Source organism: Girardinichthys multiradiatus, chromosome 20, assembly GCF_021462225.1.
Source record: "Girardinichthys multiradiatus isolate DD_20200921_A chromosome 20, DD_fGirMul_XY1, whole genome shotgun sequence".
NCBI lineage: Eukaryota > Metazoa > Chordata > Actinopteri > Cyprinodontiformes > Goodeidae > Girardinichthys > Girardinichthys multiradiatus.
Genome location: NC_061812.1, coordinates 5,331,499 through 5,353,814, shown reverse-complemented (window position 1 = coordinate 5,353,814; position 22,316 = coordinate 5,331,499). Strand labels below are relative to the sequence as shown.

The window sequence follows — 22,316 nt, the reverse complement described above, 5'->3', positions numbered from 1 at the left end:
ACGTTCATACCTGGGGTACTCGGCCTCTCCTCCTTGACTTGGCCTTTCAGGAGACTTTCCGAGGTGTCCACCGTCCCTTCGATCTGCTCGAGCTTCGGGGTCAGGACAGTGCTGTCCGCCTCCAGCATCTCCCGCTTCATCTCAGCCTTGATGTCAGGTAAGCCTGTAAACTCCAGAGCCTCTGGCTTGATCTCAGGCTTTATCCCAGAGCTGTTTGGGAATGTTGTGAACTCCAGAGCGTCGGGCTTAGCTTCGGGTTTGATGGTATCTGGAAAGCCAGCTAACCCTAAACCTTCAGGTTTTATCTCCCTCTTAAACCTCCCACCATCTGGATAAACAGTAAACCTAAGGTCAGGTTTGACTTCAGGTTTGATTTTGCTGCCATCTGAGTAAGCTACAAACTGGAAAGTCTCAGGTTTAACATCGAAGTTCTTGGACTTCACGGAGAGGCTGAGATCTTCAGGTTTCACATCGAGGAACGGAGCTCTCAGTGGATACTCCAGCTGCTCAGCTTTGGTCTCTGAACCCTCAGATTTTATGTGGAAGGAAATAAAATGAGCATGTTTGATTTCAGAGCTGTCTGGACAAACATCCTCAGTTTCTTCTGCTTTTGTCACCTCGACCTTTATTGGTACCATGAACTGCAGTGGTTTCTTTTCTTCCCTGATTTGTTGGATGGAGAATTTAAGATCTGATGACTTTGTGTCGATGTCATTTACATTTAAAGCCAAATTAGTTTTCATTTCATTTTGATCAAGAAGATCGTCTTTGTTTTCTTGATGCAGAGAGAAAGACGAAGCATCACTCCGACAGTTTCTGCTGTTGAGGTTCTGATCCACTGAGATTTCAGCTTGGGATCCATCACGCGCTCTGACGCTTTCTAAGGCCGAACCAGACGGGCTGCAGGGTTCTGCTAATTCAGACTCAGTCTCTCCCAGCTCCATCAGACTAGTTTTAGCCGCCTGGTTCACCATCTTCTCCACTATTTCATCGCAGCCTGGTTCTTCTGCAGCATCACCCAGAGAGACACAATCCAGCTGGCCTTCAGAGATCTCATTAACCTGATCTGCACGCTCTCTGCTGTGCACAGCAAAACCAACCCCAGAACTTTGTGAAAACTCTCCAGTTTCATTACGAATAAATGTTTCAGCGTCAAGAGAACTATCCATTGACTGTTCCTCTTCAGTCTGATACAAAATCAACCCATCGACCTCCTCAGGAGGATCCTCAATCGACTCAGGACACACCAAGCGACCCTCCTGTTCCAGCTTTTCCAGATAAGGCTGCACCTCATGGGATAAATCTTCATTATCATCCGAGTGCTCAAAGTTCTCCTGAAGGCCCGAAGATACTCGTTTTAAGACCTCCGTCCTCTTATCCAGTCCAGGTGGTGGTTCTCCATCATGTATCTGAGGCTCATGACATGTTGGATCCAGGACAACCACAACACAGCCTGCACCTTTGTGCAGAAACCATAAAAAACATGATTAAAAGATCATTTTTCTTTGTGTGCCTAATAATTATGCAAACTGGTGGTTTGGGAGACATGCCATAAACAAGCCTTTTCTGTCCTACCATCACAAATGAAAGCATTTAGGTTTGTTAAACTCTTCTGGGACCTTAACTTCCTTTGATCAGATGCGACTAAGACTTGAGTTTTTCAGCAATAAACACTGCAGCTGGGTTTCATGTGAAAGAAGAATAAATATGCAGAAAAGCATCCTATATTAAATATGGTAGAGGATCTGTGATGCTGTGGGCTTATTTTTCCTCCGAAGGCCCTGGGAACAGCAGGGGTACCAGAAACATTATCTGAAGTTAGCAAAAAAAAACATTTCTTTTAGGATTGATCGCATCTTTTCCAGGCTAACTGGTCCTTACTTTGTTTGTTCCTGAAATCTGTAAGCGAAAGGAGAAAGAAAAAGATTCCCTGAGTCATGTCTAAGTTCTGGAAGAGATTCCTAGAACGTGTGTGCAGAAGACTGACTGAAGACAACAACTGGAAAAAGAAAGTGGAAATGATAAGAAATAGATCCACCCCAACTGCATGAAGTAGTTTCTGAAGCACTGACCCTACCTTCTGATTCTGGGCTCACAGAAGACCTTTGAGCTATCAAAAAGCAAAAGTCCAAACTCTAGAAAAGGTTTTGGCAGTGGTCAAAAAGCTGCTAAAATATGTAATAAGAGCAACATTCCGTCAACATACCTTCCTTCTGGTTATCTTCTTCTTGCTGCCTTAATTTCTCTGCTTCCTCTTCATCTTTGTCTTCAAACTCAAACCCAGCACTTCCTTCCCGGTCATCTCCCGCCTCCCCAGGATTGGTCAAGCTCTCAGAGACATTGGAGTGTCCGAGTCCATCCTGAGGCTCGTGGCTGGTGATATCGGACAACGACAGGGGTGGAGGTGGGACGTAGGGAAGAGGTGGACTTGCTGACAGGTCTGTTTGATCCGGACTGGCCTCTTCGTTCACTCCAATGTCCTGAATAAATGAACGTAGGAGTCTGAATTACTGTAGGTTGTCCCATTAGCCGTATTCTGACCATATTTCTCATCTCTGAGAAAAATGTTAATCTGATGACTCATGGTGTTAAAACCCACCTTGAAGAGCATGTAACTCGATGACAGCGGTTCGACTGAATCCCCCGTTGATGGATGAGACGGAGAGGATGAAGGTGGGAGGCCTAAACACTCCTCCAGAGTCCCACCTTCCTCTCCTCCTCTGTCTCCTCCCTGAGCCTCCTCATCTTCCTCCTCCAGGAAGCCCGTCTCCAGGCCAGAGGGACCAAGGATGGGATCAGACTCATTGAACATATGCTCAGCTGGACTGGTGTGATCCGTGCTGTCCCAGGGAGCCTGCAGGTAACCAGGTCAGTTAACTTTTAAGCACATGGAAAAAAAACAGCAAATACAGAGAAAATAACTATAAACCAAAACTAGAAAAAAAAAACCATACCAAGCAGGAAACTATACACTAAAAACATGCTATAACAGATAAACCAGCCTTTAAAACAAATAAAAATCTCTCAATGACATGTTTTCTAAAGTAAATCCTCCAGTTCTTTTGTCCTAACTGCTGAGAAGTTTGATCTTAATCTATTGAAATGTGTGTAAACTGGACATAAATGCAGAAAGCTGCTGATTTTCACAGCATGATCACAAAATTCTGATATTAGGTGCCCAACTCTCTGAATCAGAGTGAAAAGTCTCTTAAACGATGTCCCAAGCTGCTGCTGTTGTCAGAAAACTGTCAGAAAGCTTCCTAAAAAAGGTAAAGTCTCGTTTATAACAGCTGTTCAATCAGAAACAGAAGCATTCGGTGGGGAAAAACATGTCTTATATTTTAAAGTTCACTTCAATCTCAGGAAAACTTTCTAAACCTAAAGCAACAGATAACCTGCGACAAGAGTAAAGACTGACGTATGATAGACAGGTTAGCAGGAATTCTTTGCCCCTAGGTGGCGATGCATACCTGTAACTGATCCAGCTCCACCGATGGTGCCATCAGCCCGGTTTCCTCTGACGAGCCCTGCTCACCAACGAGGACATCACTCCTTAGCTTCGAGTCTAGGTCAGCTCCGCCCACTCCGTAAGAGTTGAGCATGCTTTGACCCCCAGCGGCTGAGTTAAAAGGAAAACCGTTCAGGGCGTCTTTGGAAGCCTTCCCTCCGTGCAAAGAGTCAGCAGACATGGCGTCGTGCTGCAGAGCGCTCAGTTCCAGAGCGTCATCCAACGGAGCACAGTCCAGGAAGTCCACCCGTGACCCGGGAATGATACCCAGGTTTGGTGAGCCAGAATCCTGGGCGTCCAGGGGTGGAGGGTGGAGGTGGGGGTGAGAAGAGGAGGATGAGGATGACGAGGGAGAAGGGGCAGGTGTGGGTGGAGGCTGCTGTTGATGATGATGATGGTTGGAGGCCTGGTGGGGATATTCAGGAGGCTGAGGGGAGTGATGGCTGAGCCCCGACTCATACAGACAGCAGTGAGGTAGCTGCCCATGGGATGAAGAGGGGGATGACATCGCAGGATGGGATGCTAAGCCGGCATGGTGAGGGTGATGGTGGCTCTGTGGATGAAGATGAGCAGGATGCCGCCTGACGTAGTTCCTGTGAGCCTCCAGGAAGCTGAGCTGTGGGTCATTGAGGATGTAGAAGTCAGTGCGGCTAAGGCCGTGGCGAGCCGCCCCGACCAGGAGGTCCCGGTCGTGTTTCCCGCTCTCCCACCAGACGGGGAGGTAGAGGGAGGGGCGGCAGAGCTGGAGGCGGGCCGAGAGGAGCGGGTGACGGAGAACCTGCAGAAGAACAAGCTTTTCCCACCGATTTCTGACAGCTTTAACTAGTTTTAACATTTATCTTTTATATTAATATGTGCATTTGTCTCACTTTGCTTATTTATGTTTCTCTTTAGTTCTCAGAGTTTACAGTCGTTAGAGGGGCTACTTGACTCGTTAAACTACCCCCTCCACAGAAGTAATTTAAGGTAACATTTCCTATATAAAACAGCTTCAAATATCCTTTAATAAGACAAACAAAATTATCTTATTTTCACAACCTGTCATTTCTGCCTCTACAATGTTCTGCTCTCTATCACTCGCAGCGCAGAATGAAGAAGGGATTATTGTTAGTAATAACATTTTATATATTCTCTTAGAAAGGCTGGAATATGCTGTAGGGATCAGGGGAACAGCGCTAGGCTGGTTTAAATCTTATCTGTCTGACAGATTCCAGTTTGTTCATGTAAATGATAAATCATCTTTAAACTCCAGGGTTAATTGTGGAGTACCACAGGGTTCAGTACTTGGGCCAATTCTCTTTACTATATATATGCTTCCAATAGGTCAAATTATCAGGCAGCGTAGGATGAATTTTCACTGTTACGCTGATGATACTCAGCTTTACTTATCCATAAATCCTGATGAACCCAACCAGTTAGATAGACTACAAGCATGTCTTGAAGATATAAAAACTTGGATGACTTTAAATTTTCTGCTTCTAAATTCAGACAAGACAGAAGTTGTCGTCTTTGGACCAGAGTCTTTAAAAAAGAAACTGCTTAGTCAATCACTTAACCTGGATGGTATTAAATTGACCTCCAGTGATAAAGTAAAAAACCTTGGTGTTATTTTTGACCAGGACACGTCATTTAAATCCCATATTAAACAGGTTTCTAGGATTTCCTTCTTTCATCTCCGGAACATTGCCAAGATTAGAAATATCCTGTCCAGGAGTGACACTGAAAAACTAGTCCATGCATTTGTTACTTCAAGGCTGGACTATTGTAATTCTTTACTATCAGGATGTCCACAAAATGCAGTTAAAAGCCTTCAGCTGATTCAAAATGCTGCAGCAAGAGTTCTGATGAAAATTAAAAAGAGAGATCATATTTCTCCTATTTTAGCTTCCCTTCATTGGCTCCCTGTTAAATCCAGAATATAATTTAAAATTCTCCTCCTCACATATAAAGCCCTTAATGATCTAGCTCCATCATACATCAGAGATCTGATTGGTCCATATGTTCCTAACAGAGCACTTTGTTCTCAGACTGCAGGTTTACTGGTGGTTCCTAGAGTCTCTAGAAGTAGAATGGGAGGCAGATCCTTTAGTTATCAGGCTCCTGTCCTGTGGAACCAGCTCCCAGTTTTAGTCTGTGAGGAAGACACCCTGTCTACTTTTAAGGCTAGGCTTAAAACTTTCCTTTTTGATAAAGCTTATAGTTAGAGTGGCTTAGTTTATCCTGAACTATCTCTGTAGTTATGCTGCTATAGGCTTAGGCTGCTGGAGGACATAATGACCACTTTCACCCTCTTCGCTACATTCTCACACTATTCTCCAATTTTGCATTATTTGCTGTTATATCAGCTTTTAACCTTGTTCTCTCTTTTCTCTTCCTAGAAGCTACACCTGGCCTGACTGTGTCTACCTGTGACACCTTTCTGCTGGCTATAACTTAATGCTCACCTTCTACAGATGATCCACATGGCCCTGTCTTTCAGTGTTTAACCCTTTCTCTCTCCTAGACATGGCTACTGACTGAGCTTTTACTGTAACTAACACTATGTGCTCTCTTTCAGACTCTAACCTTGAAAACTGGCTCAGAGTTTATCTGTTTTTTCTTTCTAGGTGAAACGACTAAAGGAGATACATCCATTAACATTTACTTTTCCTTCCCATAGAACGTACTCCTGGATCAGTGCTTCTTTGTTCATCTGTTGTGAAGTGCCTTGAGACAACCTGTGTTGTGAATTGGCGCTATATAAATAAACTGAATTGAATTGATTTATATTAATGTTCTGTCAAATATTTGAAATGGATTAAAGCAATGGATCCTTATATTACTGTTCTTAAAAGAAACATAAAAATCATGAGCGGAAACCTGATGCAAGTGTTCCTGACCTGCTCTCTGATCTTTCGCAGCAGCTCAATGCGGTACAGCGTCCTGGCAGCTCGCTCTTCAGTCAGAGGCTCCACGAGAACGCCGGGATCTACCAACCCTGATAAAACATGTGCACAACATCACAATATTGAAACCAGGGAAAATCTTTCAGTTATCCCTCAAAGCATGAGCGTATTGGGACATAAAATCATAATTCATTGTGAACCTCTGTTAAAAGCTGGAAAATGACAGAAATGTCTACTTCTGTTTTTTAATGAATTATTCTAAAAACAACAAATCTTAAAAAGAGAAGGGAAAAACCCCTCTGCACAGCAACACAGGATCAATTATTTAACTCATTTAAGTCAAACAGGTTAAAATTCAAAACTACATTTATTTCCATGATTAGGAAAATTTGTGGAAATACTAAATAAAAAAAATTAAATCTTAAATACTGTTGTTTTTTTTTATACATATATTTATTAGACGACACCAGGTGTGGCAAAGTGATCAAACTCTGTCTGTATTCACCTTATCACAGCTGCTGTAGATAACTGGGAATTTGAAGCTTTTCACACTGCTAATTAAAGATAGGCAGGTGCATTGCTTTGGTGTGGAGAGCTTCAGGTAGCTCTTCAGACCTACGCCTGTTCTATCTAATTGCATGAAGGTACAAGCAAGGTACTTAAAATCTCTTCTTTAATTCCCAGCCAAGGAAGACTAGATTTGATTATCGAAAACACAGGTGGAAAATGTTTCTGGTTTTACTCTCTCAAATACATAAAATGCAGCATTAGTCAAACGAGCAGGGGCCACTGCTGGTGACCTCTGCTGGTGTCACAAGAGCAGATCGATGTCTGCTAATGATTGTTTTGTTTTTTTAACTGCTGATTTTCTTTCTTGTTGAGCTGTAAACATGATCCCCATGAATTACATTTCAAAGCTGATATTTTGATATTTTTACTTCTAAATCCTTGGTACCTTCTTCCTTTTTTGGAGGAAGCTTGCAGGCCGTCCTGCACATGTTGACAAACGAGTTGAAGTATCGCTCTAAACTCTCGTCCGTCTTTCTCTCCAGTCGGGCCAGTGCTCTGAACTGGGACCAGTCAAAAGCTTTCCTCTCCGGATCATACACAACCCCAAATGACGAAACGGTGCGGTAAAAGTCTGCCTGCTCTCGACGGGTCCACCTTGAAGAAAACCAGAGTGATACAGATGAATCCCTGCTGTGAATAACAGGTTGTTGATGTGAAAATAATCATCTGCAGCTTCATCACCTCCTTTGCCACTCCAGAAACAGGGGGTCTGCCTCTGTCGAGACCACCGAACACCTCCTCAGCTCCTCACCCAGCTGCCAGGCCAGCGGCCCGCCAGTGTGATGGCTGTGAGCGGATCCTGCTCCTCCCATCGCCATGCTGACGAGGCCGTCGTGCAGCAGGAAGTCGTGCCTCAGCAGAGGCTCTCTGCGCAGCGTGAATCGTTGGTAGGCGGTGATCAGGCGGCGAAAACGAGCCGTTAGCGCGGAGCCGGTGGGCCACAGGGGCCGAGCCTGGATGACGTGGAGTGCCGCCACCCCTGACCCGCTTCCTGTCGTCGTCGTGGTAACCAGGGGTCCATCTTGGTTGCACAGGTCAGCTGATGCCTGAGAGTCTGTGGAGAAAAAACAACCTTCATATCAGGATGGTGAACACACTGCTTTAATTAAATATTCTCCTGTTCAGACAGGCTGACGGCTCCTGTTATTCTCTTAATTTACTGGTCAACTGGTAAACTATTCAGGGTGGATATTAGCAAAAGGTTATTATGAGACAAGGCAAATTATTTTATATAGCACCATTCATAGACCAGGTAATTAAAAATGATTTCCACAGAATCAAAAGTAAATATTCTTCCAAGCCAGGGTAGCTGTGGGAATTGTCTTGACAAGGTAGAAGCATCGACTGAAAGCAGAAGTATGTGACGTTAAAAACCATGTGTTGTTTCTTTTCATAGAGACTCACCTGGAACGTCCTTCTGTTGCTGGTCAGCTGCCTCACCCTGAGCTGTACTGTCTGGTTTTTCTGACGTGTCGATGCTGGAGCGGGTTTCCTGCCCCTGAGAGGAACATAAGTGATCTTAATCAATAAATCTCCATGTTTTCTAACATTTTTTCAGACTGACTGCTTTTCCGCTCAGTAAACGTTCAGCATCCATGTTTTCCTCTATCTCTAACCTATGGATTATTCAGCCAATGAAAATCCACTGTTTTGTCAACACATAACAGACAACCGAGCACAGAAGCAATTTTAAATAGGATCTTTGGGCTCTTTGTTGCCTGCAGCCTGTCACAAGGACACAATTTGTACCCATTTCTGTTTGTCAGACAGGATTTTTTGCAGTTTCTTTGATGTTTCTGCATTTTTAACTCACAGTTTTCTTAGCTACAATGCCTCAAGGTCTCTCAGCGACCATAAATAAGCAATAAAAACCTGGAAATTAGATTTTCCTAAACAGTGCAATCTTTTTTAATGAGTTCCATCTTTAAAATCAGTTAAAAAGCACCGTTACCTCAGCAGGATTATTTTTACAGCATCCATGGAGCAACACAGAAAGCAAAAACATTCATGGCCTCGGTGATCCCCATCAGCTCTTTACCTGTCTGTTCTCATCTTGATCCTCCTCTCCATTAGCTTTGCTTTCCAGCTTGTCCTTCACCTCCTCAGTTTTACAGCTGCTGACAAAAAAGACAACATTGAAGATGGGGAATAAAGTTAGGTAAAGGTGAGAATGCTTCAATACAACACAGAACAGAAACAAGAAAGATGGATCATCAGAGATGGAGAGGCCAGACAGAGGGAGTTCACTATCAAACTGCTGCTGTGGGATAAAAACTCTGGAAATCAGAAACAACGCAGCGGAAAAGACAACAACAAATGTCTAAAGCTGCTGCAGCAGCAGAAAACACTTTTCCAGCATTATGTTTTCTCCATTTGTGCCAATCAGTGAAATCTCTGAGACATTTTTTAAAAGCAACAAAATGACAGCACCCAGGATGAACCTGGTCTTGTAAACTGCTACACACCTACTGCCTTTTTGTGTATCAGCCATCATTACATGTGTTGTTGAAATACAACTGTGTGCAGTTCCTTCTAGATCATGATATTTCTCAGCTGACTATCGGTGTCTGAAGCAGAAATGTGGGCAGGAAGGTGGCAGCACCAACAAACACAAACACCAGAAAGGACAGGAAGCGCTTTTTTCACACCAGCGTTAAGCCCTCCTGTGAACACAACTACAGACAGCAAACAGACTGGAGGCAGGAGGAGGAGAAGCTCTGTGGTGCAGAGAAAATAACTCGATCCTGGTCACCAAAATGACAGAGAAGACCACTGGGTGCCCGTTCTCTTCACTGGAAGACACTCATGGCTCTCACTGTCCCTGGAGAGCAAACAGCCAGCATCCTAACGGACTCATCCTACCTGGATATTCTCTGTTTGAGCTACAGCCATCAGGCAGACAGTCCTGGGCCATGAGAGCAAGGACAAAGAGACTGAAAACTGCTTTCTGAATCTGAACCAAACACACCCAGAAAGTCATAAAAGCAGATTAGAAACTCACCAAATGTGAGAAACATTCAAGCTCTTCATATGCTGGATTAATAGGAATGAATAATTATGGGTTTAAAATATTCACGGTTCATTAAAGAGATCAGCTCAAAGATATCAGGAAGCAACAATAATAAAGGCCAATTGGACTTAAAAATGCCAGAGGTAAGCTCTGGGCATTAAATCTATGATCCAAGTGTAGAAAATCAAACGTTTCCCTGCCAATTTTAAAACGGGAAAAAAATAATTATTTTTGATATAAAAATGTATTTTGATTTAAAAATGTTAAAAATGTATTTTATTTAAGTCCATAAAAGAGATGTATTTGCCCTTTTCCCACAGCTTTAAGCAACTTTTGTCCTGTATGAATAAAAACGGAAATTTTCACCTGTCTGTCAGTTCAGCAGCCGCCTCCGATCCTCCCTGTTCAGCAGACAGAGCTGTGACGTCCGGCATGCCAACTCTTTCCAGGAAACACAGGTCTGGATCGGCCCGCATGGCGTTGTATCGCTCATATCCTGTCAGGGGACACACACCGAAGGACTGAGACGCAGTTCAAATGCACAGAGAACACAGAACAGCTACGTTGCTCTGGTCTCATTAAATGAACGCGAAAAGAACCCAAAACACTACAAAATGGATTGGGTCGTATTGCTTTCAGGTGGACTTCAAGCCTCAGAGGGAACCTCCTTGTGTTACTCTGCACAGTGAATGGGATGAGTTGACAGTAACTTCTCACCGTGTTTGTGGACTCCAATGAGGAGAGACTTGTCAGCCTCTGCATCCCACCACGTCACTGGAATCTCGATGTAGTCGATGTCAGGTAGCGACACCTCCAGTTTACTGTCAGAGCACAAATAATCAAGCGGTTATTGGCAAATTCGGACTCGTTAAAAACCTGAATGCAAAAACCGGACCTCAGAAACACTTTCTTCTACTGCTGCGTACCTAGCAGGTACCCCCTCCTGAGCTTGATTAGCAACCTCACCCAGGACCTCCACCTTCAGGTAGTACAGCATCCTCACCCTCAGCAGAACCCTGTGACATAAACATGGGAAAGGTTGAAAAACGTTTTGCGTTGTCTTAATACTGACACTTTCTGACGGCCAGAGGTTAAACTGTATGTCAAATCAGAGGAAATCCTTAAGTATATGATGTTTAAAGTTGGTAACTCATATCCACGTCCATCAGAAGGCTCAAAGTGGCCATTCAACATGGCTCCTACTACTTTCCATAGGGTTGAATAGAATAAACTCCTGACTCTAACAATTATTGCAAAAAAGGCATGAAAATCTGTCCAGAAACAGATAAAGAATTTCTTTTAATAATTGAAAGCAGGATTTGAAGAGTTATGTTAATGGGAATAAATGTCTTGTTGTTAACAGGCCAACACAACAGTTTCAGCCGTGAAATGAAACCTCACAGTGCATGAAATTCAAAGGAAATCATATCTTTCTGGAAAATGTCACCACGTAAAGGCAAGGCAAGATTATTTATATTGCACATTTCAGGAGCAGGACAATTCAAAGTGCTGTACATGAAAAAAAGAAAGACATAATAGGAATGAACACAAATAATTAAAGAGAATTAAAATGAATAATTCAAATGACTGGACTCTGTGTAATCAGTTTATTTTTATTTTGAAAGTGCTACCGTGTTTATCCGTGTTTATCCGTGCCTACTTTCTGTCCACCCAACGCGCAACAACTGTTGCAGCAGAAAGCCGCTCATCCAGAGCCTGGTTCAGGTTCTCCTGAAGGTTTCCTTCCTGTTAAAAAGGAGTTATTCCTCTCCACCTTCACCACGTGCTTGCTCTGAATGACGGGTTGCTGCAAAGTCAATGATTCAATGCAACCCGTTAGCTTTCTTTGGATAAATAACTGTTTACCAACTGGCATTGTATCAGAATTTGACTGAATTTAAACAAATCTGACTGGCATGAATAGATTTTATCATTTATTCCTCAATCATTTGAAATGAATTGGATCTGTTGGTCATGCTAAATGCCCCAGGAGATTTTTTTGGTTGTAGTAGGGTAGCATTAAGATATTAGGAAGGAAGTAAAAATGTTTTAGTGAAAATCTAACATTTCAGAGTAATTCTGTTTATTCTCTGTTTGCTCAGCTTAAATATGCTTGAAAAACTTTGCAATTACATGAACTATAAATGGGATATCCTGAACACCTTTAGAAAAAACTTCTCACTAAATATGACTGCACAGCTAGTCACACTTTATGTGTTTTCTGTGTTCATGGTTCTGCAGTTTTCCATCACTCCTTGTTGTTTGTCTCTTTTCATGCCTTCCTTTTGATTGTCTCCATACCTCCTCATGTGATGAACGAAGGGGGATTTAGTACGGAATTAAAATTCGACCATTGATTGTAATTACAACAAACTGCTGCGTCTTAATTCATAAACTTAGTTGTGTTATATTTTGTTAATGTAAAGTAACATCATATCTTGCTTATTAAGCCTTTTGTAAAAAGAAATAAAATAAAGAGAACAAGACATTTAAAAGGGTGTTGGAGGAACTGGTGCTCCAGTTTTTTTTTTAAACCATCAAGATAGCAGAACCCTTTGCCAGCATCGAACCCATCCGAGTCTGTGAGCGTGAGCTCTTAAACTGACTTGTTGCAGTGCTGTTTGAGGTGTTTCTTGTAGCTCTCATCCTGCAGCACCACCTCAGGGTTACAGTGGACCAGCCAGTCAGCGTTTTTGACATCAGGAACGTTCAGCTGATTCTTCAGCTTCTTCCCCTTCCTGCCCCGAGGAACCGGAGCAGACAAACCTGTACACACAAACGATGCATGACATGAACTGGCAAACTGATATAAAGCAGAGAGTGTGACTGGAGAAAATCTAACCAGAGTGGTTGAGCAGTGCCTGGTCCTGTCCGTCTTTAGAAGGTGAGATCAGATCCCAGATGAAGCTCTTGATCTTGTCATCACCTTTGTAGTGTTTCAGGCAGTAAACCAGCAGAGCCCTAACAGATAAAAGAGCTGAAAGTGCCATCTGCATGCTGGTTTTATTATTTTCCTGTTTCAAAACCTCCACAGCTTTTCTTACCTACAGATCACCTCCATGTCTCTCTCTGCCAGGTGCCATTTAAACCGACCGTGGTTTAGAATGTCCTTCCATCGACCCCATCTGGAAAGCAAGAAATAAAAACATAAACTGATCCAGCTGCAGCATCTAATATGAACATCTGCCTCGAGGGCCGCAAGAATGGGCACAGCTGATGAATGACCCTCAGTGTTACCTCTCTTGGAAAATAAAAGTTTTCATATCTTTTTTTTTTATATATTTCACATCTAATCTCCATGTGTGTACCAGCTGCTACTTTGAGTGTCAAAGTGAGGGGCTTCAGTTTCAACTGCTCCCACTCTGGTTAATGTCACCGCTATGAACGGGACTTGGTCCTAAAAGCATCTTGTTGTTAGTTACAGCTTCGGTCAGACGGCATACCCGAAGATTAGAAGATTTTTCTCAACCCTGAAGCACTCGGCACGAAGGTACCGCCTGCTACGGTCACCCAAGCGACGGGTCCGGCATGGCCGCTCCTCCGAGTCGCTCTCCAGCTCCGAGAACTCCATCAGCTCGTCATCCTCGAAGGAGTTGTAGTGACGGGTCTGTTTCCTCACGCGGGGCGTGTCAATCACCAGGGATTCCTGCATCACAAAGGTCAAAATAGGAGGAATAAAAGTGGAGAACTTTGGGTTGGGAACAAATATTTTCATTTGTAAAGTTCAAATTATGTCAGAATCAAATTTCCAGAGGCCATGCTCATTTTTACTTTAATTTTAAAGTGCAAATAGAAACGTTCACTATGAATTTATGGCAGATATTCCTACAGTGGTCAAAGTATTAAAAGCACCCAAAGACTTTATAGACGAATAGTTGGATGGAAAAATGTAGGGATGGATGTACTGCTGGATGGATGGACTGATGGATGGATGGACTAAAGAATGGATGGATGGATGGATGTACTGCTGGATGGATGGACTGATGGACTAATGGATGGATGGACTAATGGATGGATGGATGTACTGCTGGATGGATGGACTGATGGATGGATGGACTGATGGATGGATGGACTGATGGATGGATGGACTGATGGATGGATGTACTGCTGGATGGATGGACTGATGGATGGATGGATGGATGGATGTACTGCTTGATGGATGGACTGATGGATGGATGGATGTACTGCTGGATGGATGGACTAATGGATGGATGTACTGCTGGATGGATGGACTGATAGATGGATGGACTAAAGGATGGATGGATGGATGGATGTACTGCTGGATGGATGGACTGATGGACTAATGGATGGATGGACTAATGGATGGATGGATGTACTGCTGGATGGATGGACTGATGGATGGATGGACTGATGGATGGATGGACTGATGGATGGATGTACTGCTGGATGGATGGACTGATGGATGGATGGATGGATGGATGTACTGCTTGATGGATGGACTGATGGATGGATGGATGTACTGCTGGATGGATGGACTAATGGATGGATGTACTGCTGGATGGATGGACTAATGGATGGATGGACTAATGGATGGATGTACTGCTGGATGGATGGACTAATGGATGGATGGACTAATGGATGGATGGACTAATGGATGGATGGACTAATGGATGGATGGACTAATGGATGGATGGACTAATGGATGGATGTACTGCTGGATGGATGGACTAATGGATGGATGGACTAATGGATGGATGTACTGCTGGATGGATGGACTAAAGGATGGATGGATGGATGGATGTACTGCTGGATGGATGGACTAATGGATGGATGGACTAATGGATGGATGTACTGCTGGATGGATGGACTAAAGGATGGATGGATGGATGGATGTACTGCTGGATGGATGGACTGATGGACTAATGGATGGATGGACTAATGGATGGATGGATGTACTGCTGGATGGATGGACTGATGGATGGATGGACTGATGGATGGATGGACTGATGGATGGATGGACTGATGGATGGATGTACTGCTGGATGGATGGACTGATGGATGGATGGATGGATGGATGTACTGCTTGATGGATGGACTGATGGATGGATGGACGTACTGCTGGATGGATGGACTAATGGATGGATGTACTGCTGGATGGATGGACTAATGGATGGATGGACTAATGGATGGATGGACTAATGGATGGATGTACTGCTGGATGGATGGACTAATGGATGGATGGACTAATGGATGGATGGACTAATGGATGGATGTACTGCTGGATGGATGGACTAATGGATGGATGGACTAATGGATGGATGTACTGCTGGATGGATGGACTAATGGATGGATGGACTAATGGATGGATGGACTAATGGATGGATGTACTGCTGGATGGATGGACTGATGGATGGATGTACTGCTGGATGGATGGACTAATGGATGGATGTACTGCTGGATGGATGGACTAATGGATGGATGGACTAATGGATGGATGTACTGCTGGATGGATGGACTGATGGATGGATGGATGGATGGATGTACTGCTTGATGGATGGACTGATGGATGGATGGACGTACTGCTGGATGGATGTACTGCTGGATGGATGTACTGCTGGATGGATGTACTGCTGGATGGATGGACTGATGGATGGATGGATGTACTGCTGGATGGATGTACTGCTGGATGGATGTACTGCTGGATGGATGTACTGCTGGATGGATGTACTGCTTGATGGATGGACTGATGGATGGATGTACTGCTGGATGGATGGACTGATGGATGGATGTACTGCTGGATGGATGGACTAATGGATGGATGGATGGATGGATGGATGTACTGCTGGATGGATGTACTGCTGGATGGATGGACTGATGGATGGATGTACTGCTGGATGGATGGACTAATGGATGGATGGATGGATGGATGGATGTACTGCTGGATGGATGTACTGCTGGATGGATGTACTGCTTGATGGATGGACTGATGGATGGATGGATGGATGGATGGATGTACTGCTGGATGGATGGATGGATGGATGGATGTACTGCTGGATGGATGTACTGCTGGATGGATGTACTGCTTGATGGATGGACTGATGGATGGATGGATGTACTGCTGGATGGATGTACTGCTGGATGGATGTACTGCTGGATGGATGTACTGCTGGATGGATGTACTGCTTGATGGATGGACTAATGGATGGATGTACTGCTGGATGGATGTACTGCTGGATGGATGTACTGCTGGATGGATGTACTGCTGGATGGATGTACTGCTGGATGGATGTACTGCTGGATGGATGTACTGCTGGATGGATGTACTGCTTGATGGATGGACTGATGGATGGATGTACTGCTGGATGGATGTACTGCTGGATGGATGTACTGCTGGATGGATGTACTGCTGGATGGATGTACTGCTGGATGGATGTACTGCTGGATGGATGTACTGCTGGATGGATGTACTGCTGGATGGATGTACTGCTTGATGGATGGACTGATGGATGGATGTACTGCTGGATGGATGTACTGCTGGATGGATGTACTGCTGGATGGATGTACTGCTGGATGGATGGACTGATGGATGGATGTACTGCTGGATGGATGGACTGATGGATGGATGTACTGCTGGATGGATGTACTGCTGGATGGATGTACTGCTGGATGGATGTACTGCTGGATGGATGGACTGATGGATGGATGTACTGCTGGATGGATGGACTAATGGATGGATGGATGGATGGATGGATGTACTGCTGGATGGATGTACTGCTGGATGGATGTACTGCTTGATGGATGGACTGATGGATGGATGGATGGATGGATGGATGTACTGCTGGATGGATGGATGGATGGATGGATGTACTGCTGGATGGATGTACTGCTGGATGGATGTACTGCTTGATGGATGGACTGATGGATGGATGGATGGATGGATGGATGTACTGCTGGATGGATGGATGGATGGATGGATGTACTGCTGGATGGATGTACTGCTGGATGGATGTACTGCTTGATGGATGGACTGATGGATGGATGGATGGATGGATGGATGTACTGCTGGATGGATGGATGGATGGATGGATGTACTGCTGGATGGATGTACTGCTGGATGGATGTACTGCTGGATGGATGTACTGCTGGATGGATGTACTGCTGGATGGATGTACTGCTGGATGGATGTACTGCTTGATGGATGGACTGATGGATGGATGTACTGCTGGATGGATGGACTAATGGATGGATGTACTGCTGGATGGATGTACTGCTGGATGGATGTACTGCTGGATGGATGTACTGCTGGATGGATGTACTGCTGGATGGATGTACTGCTGGATGGATGTACTGCTGGATGGATGTACTGCTTGATGGATGGACTGATGGATGGATGTACTGCTGGATGGATGTACTGCTGGATGGATGTACTGCTGGATGGATGTACTGCTGGATGGATGTACTGCTGGATGGATGTACTGCTGGATGGATGTACTGCTGGATGGATGTACTGCTGGATGGATGGACTGATGGATGGATGTACTGCTGGATGGATGGATGGATGGATGGATGTACTGCTGGATGGATGTACTGCTGGATGGATGTACTGCTGGATGGATGGACTGATGGATGGATGTACTGCTGGATGGATGGACTAATGGATGGATGGACTGATGGATGTACTGCTGGATGGATGTACTGCTGGATGGATGTACTGCTGGATGGATGGACTAATGGATGGATGTACTGCTGGATGGATGTACTGCTGGATGGATGTACTGCTGGATGGATGTACTGCTGGATGGATGTACTGCTGGATGGATGTACTGCTGGATGGATGGACTAATGGATGGATGTACTGCTGGATGGATGTACTGCTGGATGGATGTACTGCTGGATGGATGTACTGCTGGATGGATGTACTGCTGGATGGATGGACTAATGGATGGATGGATGGATGGATGGATGTACTGCTGGATGGATGTACTGCTGGATGGATGGACTGCTGGATGGATGGACTAATGGATGGATGTACTGCTGGATGGATGGACTAATGGATGGATGTACTGCTGGATGGATGGACTAATGGATGGATGGATGGATGGATGGATGTACTGCTGGATGGATGGACTAATGGATGGATGTACTGCTGGATGGATGGACTAATGGATGGATGTACTGCTGGATGGATGGACTAATGGATGGATGTACTGCTGGATGGATGGACTGATGGATGGATGGACTAATGGATGGATGTACTGCTGGATGGATGGACTGATGGATGGATGTACTGCTGGATGGATGTAATCTGTTTGGAGCAACTCATTTATATGAGTTCAGATATTTATCATTCAGACAATCAGACGGGGGAAGACTTTTCCAAAGCTGAAAATGACTTAAATCAGACTCCATATTTCATAAACTGTAAACATCCAGTCTGTTTTAGGCCTCGAGTCCCCAATATTTTTCATCCAGATGAAGATGCAGGAAGTGCTAAGATGCTGAGCCAGTAGGTGGCGTTAATCTAAATTACACTAAAAAAGCTTTTAATTGAGTATTTTATGTTTTCCTTCAATCCATCTCCCATTCATACCTTCTCGGATCTGGAGTCGATTTCCACCTCAGCGATCTTTGCCCATTTCTGCCAGAAGTTGGGATCGTCTAAAGAAATGTCTGTTCTGTTACCAGAAGAGACGAAGCTGGCCTGAAGAACGACATGATGAAAGAATGAGGAAAATATTAACCACCACTGTCACAAAGAGAGTAATTTTAGCAGAAAAGCTTCAGACCTTCGCAAACGTGGAGCCTTTCCCTTCAGATTGGATGGTGATGGTCTGAGTTCGTCTCTGAAGGATCTGATCGATGTCCTCCTCGCAGAACTTGGAGCCCTCGTCTTCTTCATCCATCAGCGCGCCGTATGCTCCTTTTTTCAACAAATCCTCTACTTCCAGTTTAGAAAGCTGTTGTACCTGCAGCAGCAGACAGACACAGGTCAGAGTTCAACCTTAAGCCATAATCCATCCTGGTTTTCCTTGAACTGTGGAGATTCTTACCCCATTGAGGCTTCCTTTGCGGTTGATGTCTTGAAGGACGGCTTTGTCCAAGCCCAGCTTCAGACTGGCTTTATCAAACATTTCTCTCTCATAAGAGTTTCTGGTGATCAGTCTGTAGACTTTCACCGCTTTGCTCTGGCCGATCCGATGGCAGCGAGCCTGAGCCTGGATCAGAGAGGCAGGAGGAACATTAGTATGTGAGACAGGAAGACCAGAAGGTGGAGGAACATAGCTGAAAAGTGGCTAGAAGGATAAAAACAGATTAAAAAGCAACAGTTTTTACAAAAAACCAAAACAGTCCTTTAAAGCTGTCAAGAATTTAAACTTGCAATATTTCCATGAGAAAATATAACTCAGATAAAGCTTTTGTTTTTTGAGCTTCCTAAAGTAAAAATCACAGATAGTGTAGTCAAACGGGTCTGAAATTAAATTAAAAAGATAAAACATCATGACACAAATACGTTATTTATAAAACTAGATATTTGTCCATGTTTGTTCCTGAATCACGTAGCCCCTGAAATGTAAAACAGAAGAACCCAAACAGAATGGGACCAATAAAAACTAAACTGATTTAATCAAACCCCGTTCGCTCTGAAGTTAAACGAACTTAACTTTAACTTGATGGATATCATCCATCAGATGACAACCTGAACGTACACGTTTGGTCGTGTCACTGAGCTCTCTAACCCACCTGCAGGTCGTTCTGTGGGTTCCAGTCCGAGTCGAAGATAATGCAGGTGTCAGCCGCTGTCAGGTTGATTCCCAGTCCTCCCGCTCTGGTGCAGAGCAGAAACACGAAGCGGTCCGAATCCGGCTTACAGAAGCGGTCGATGGCCGCCTGTCGCAGGTTCCCTCGCACTCGGCCATCGATGCGTTCATACGTGTAACTAAAGTCAAACAAACAGAAACATCTGCAGATGTGAACAAATTGGTGATGTGTTTTTGTACGCTGCATTGCAACAGGAGTCATAACCCCTGAAGTTCTTCACATTACGTCATGTTGCAAACAGGAACTTCATTGTATTTAACTGGGATTTTACTGGATAGACAAACCCAAAGCAGTACATATTTTTAAAGTGGAGGGATAATAATGGATGGTTTTCAAAATATTTTACAAATAAAGCCTGAAAAGTTTAGTATGCAGGTGTATTCAGCCTCCGTTACTCTGAAACCCCTAAACAAAAATAATCTTAGTATCTGAAAGTATAAATGCAGCCGTTCTGTTTTTTAGATGCCACAGCAGACAGGTCTGTGATAAGATTGTGGAGACATTTAAAGCAAGTTTAGGTTAGGAATTATGAACGCCTCCCTGTGATGACCATCATCTGAACTTCAAAGCTACTGAGACATGGTAGTCCACCTAAACTAACAGGCTGGTTAAGGAGAACATTCATCAGAGAATCAGCCAAGAGGTCCATGTTAACCCTGGAGGAGCTGCAGAGATCCACAGCTCAGGTGGGAGAATTCATCATGTTGAAAGAAGCCATAAAAAGTCCAGTTTGTTTCAACCAATGTAGGGGACACAACAAACACGTGGAAGAAAGTGCTCGGGTCAGATGAGACCACATTTTTTCCTTGAATGGAGGATAAATAACACTGCAAATCAGATTAAACACAGCGTCCCCACCAAAAAGCATGGTGATCGCAGCATCACTCTGTGGGAATATTTTTTCTTTAGCAAGGAAAGGGAGGTTCATCAGAACCAAGGGAAAGATGTACAGGGCATAAAACGTGCTAAAGGTCATTTGTGCTGCTCACCGTCTCTGTATGAGGTAGTCCTCCAGGATATCCAGGCAGCGGACCATCTGAGAGAAGATCAGAACTTTGTGTCCTCCTGACAGAAGCTTGGGCAGCAGCTTGTCGATCAGAACCAGTTTACCAGCCGCCTGGATCATGGCCTGCAGCTGGAAGTCTGGTGAGTCTGGACTGTGGCATTTCTTGAAGCTTTCCAGAATCTTTTCCTCGGCTCCTGGGGGAAAAGAAGGAAAAGATGGAAGACATTTTTACATTAGCTTAGTTTTGAAAATCTCTGCTTCAGAAATGGACACTCCGACAGGTGTTTCACTTCAGATCAATAAATAAATACAACTTATTCAAACAAGGCTTTGAGGATTTGATTGGACATGTGTTTTCCAGTCACCTGTGATCAGGTAGGGGTGGTTGCAGCACTTGCGGAGCTCCATCATGGTGTTAATAAGGTTCGGCATGTTGTGTTGGTTTGCTCCTTTAGAGAGGAAAGAGAAATTCTTCTCCAAGATGGCCCGATAGTATTTCTTCTGAATATTTGTCAGCTCCACCTGGACAAACAAACCAGAAAGGAAAACTCTTAGGCCACTATAACCTTTCTAGAAACTAAAGAACATTAAAAACAAAACTCTGCTGGACTGAGGTCTGGTTTGGGGTCTTTGAACAAGATCTGAACTGATCCATAACATATTGTCAAATCAACACAGAAAAGGTTGAACAGCTGAGGAAAGGAGAACATGAGAGAGGATTCCAGGACTCTGGACCATCTAGATCAGGGGTCTCCAACTTCAGTCCTCAGGAGCTACCATTCCTGCAACTTTTAGATGGATTCCTGCTCCAAAACACCTGAATCAAATGGCTGATTTTGCTCATCAGCATTCAGTCATTCAGCTCTGCAGAGGCCTGGTAGAGATTCATTTGATTCAGCTGTTTTAGAGTAGACCTGCATCTAAAGGTTGTAGGATGGCAGCTCTCGGGGACTGCACAAAATCATGCAGGACACCGGCCAACACGGACAAGAGTTTGTTAAAAAAAAAGCTGAAAGTCTTTTAAGTATTTTTACAGCTTTTATCCCAGGAGAGCCGAAACATGTGGCCAGGACTGTATACATTCTGTCCAGTCAGATCACTAAATGTGTGCAATTGTTGCTGGATGTTTTACTAGAAGCAAAGTGCAGACAGAGCCACACCTCGATGATGGTTTCCTCTTTAGGTGCCAGGTTCTTTTCCACATCATCCTTCAGTCTCCTCAGCATCATGGGCTTTAAAATGGACTGAAGCTTTTTCACCTGTTGCAGGGCAGATAAGAATTAAAATACATAAACTTCTGCTGTTTTACTTGGTACTTTGCTTGTTGCTGTCCTTCTATGACAATCTCAGTATCTCTGGTGGCATCATTAAAAATACTGCTCACCTGCTCATCAGTCTTCAGGTCTCCAAACTCCTCCAGGAAGGAGCTCTCCGAGGGAAACTGCTGCGGCTCCAGGAAGTTCAGCAGACTGAACAACTCCTCGACAGAGTTCTGCAGAGGGGTTCCAGTCAGAAGTACCTTGTGTTCCTGTGAGGATGTGGGCCAGAACATATTTT

At 44.1% G+C, this 22,316-nt stretch overlaps 1 protein-coding gene across 5 annotated transcripts in view; it reads right to left on the bottom strand.

Moving 5' to 3' along the window:
* Positions 1-22,316, bottom strand: part of chd6 (chromodomain helicase DNA binding protein 6) — a 93,315-nt gene that overhangs the window by 16,153 nt on the left and 54,846 nt on the right. For all 5 annotated transcript variants that reach the window (XM_047347815.1, XM_047347819.1, XM_047347820.1 and 2 more), the window contains exons 15-38: positions 22,144-22,287; positions 21,920-22,018; positions 21,125-21,281; positions 20,743-20,953; positions 19,676-19,871; positions 18,985-19,149; positions 18,721-18,900; positions 18,525-18,635; positions 13,417-13,619; positions 13,018-13,098; positions 12,816-12,934; positions 12,580-12,739; positions 10,900-10,989; positions 10,691-10,794; positions 10,340-10,469; positions 9,002-9,077; positions 8,368-8,461; positions 7,645-8,017; positions 7,349-7,557; positions 6,388-6,485; positions 3,471-4,286; positions 2,600-2,854; positions 2,207-2,480; positions 11-1,459 (exon numbers count right to left, since the gene is read on the bottom strand). In XM_047347815.1, coding sequence (XP_047203771.1) covers positions 11-1,459; positions 2,207-2,480; positions 2,600-2,854; positions 3,471-4,286; positions 6,388-6,485; positions 7,349-7,557; positions 7,645-8,017; positions 8,368-8,461; positions 9,002-9,077; positions 10,340-10,469; positions 10,691-10,794; positions 10,900-10,989; positions 12,580-12,739; positions 12,816-12,934; positions 13,018-13,098; positions 13,417-13,619; positions 18,525-18,635; positions 18,721-18,900; positions 18,985-19,149; positions 19,676-19,871; positions 20,743-20,953; positions 21,125-21,281; positions 21,920-22,018; positions 22,144-22,287 — 5,794 coding nt within the window. The remainder of the gene's footprint in view (positions 1-10; positions 1,460-2,206; positions 2,481-2,599; positions 2,855-3,470; positions 4,287-6,387; positions 6,486-7,348; positions 7,558-7,644; positions 8,018-8,367; positions 8,462-9,001; positions 9,078-10,339; positions 10,470-10,690; positions 10,795-10,899; positions 10,990-12,579; positions 12,740-12,815; positions 12,935-13,017; positions 13,099-13,416; positions 13,620-18,524; positions 18,636-18,720; positions 18,901-18,984; positions 19,150-19,675; positions 19,872-20,742; positions 20,954-21,124; positions 21,282-21,919; positions 22,019-22,143; positions 22,288-22,316) is intronic.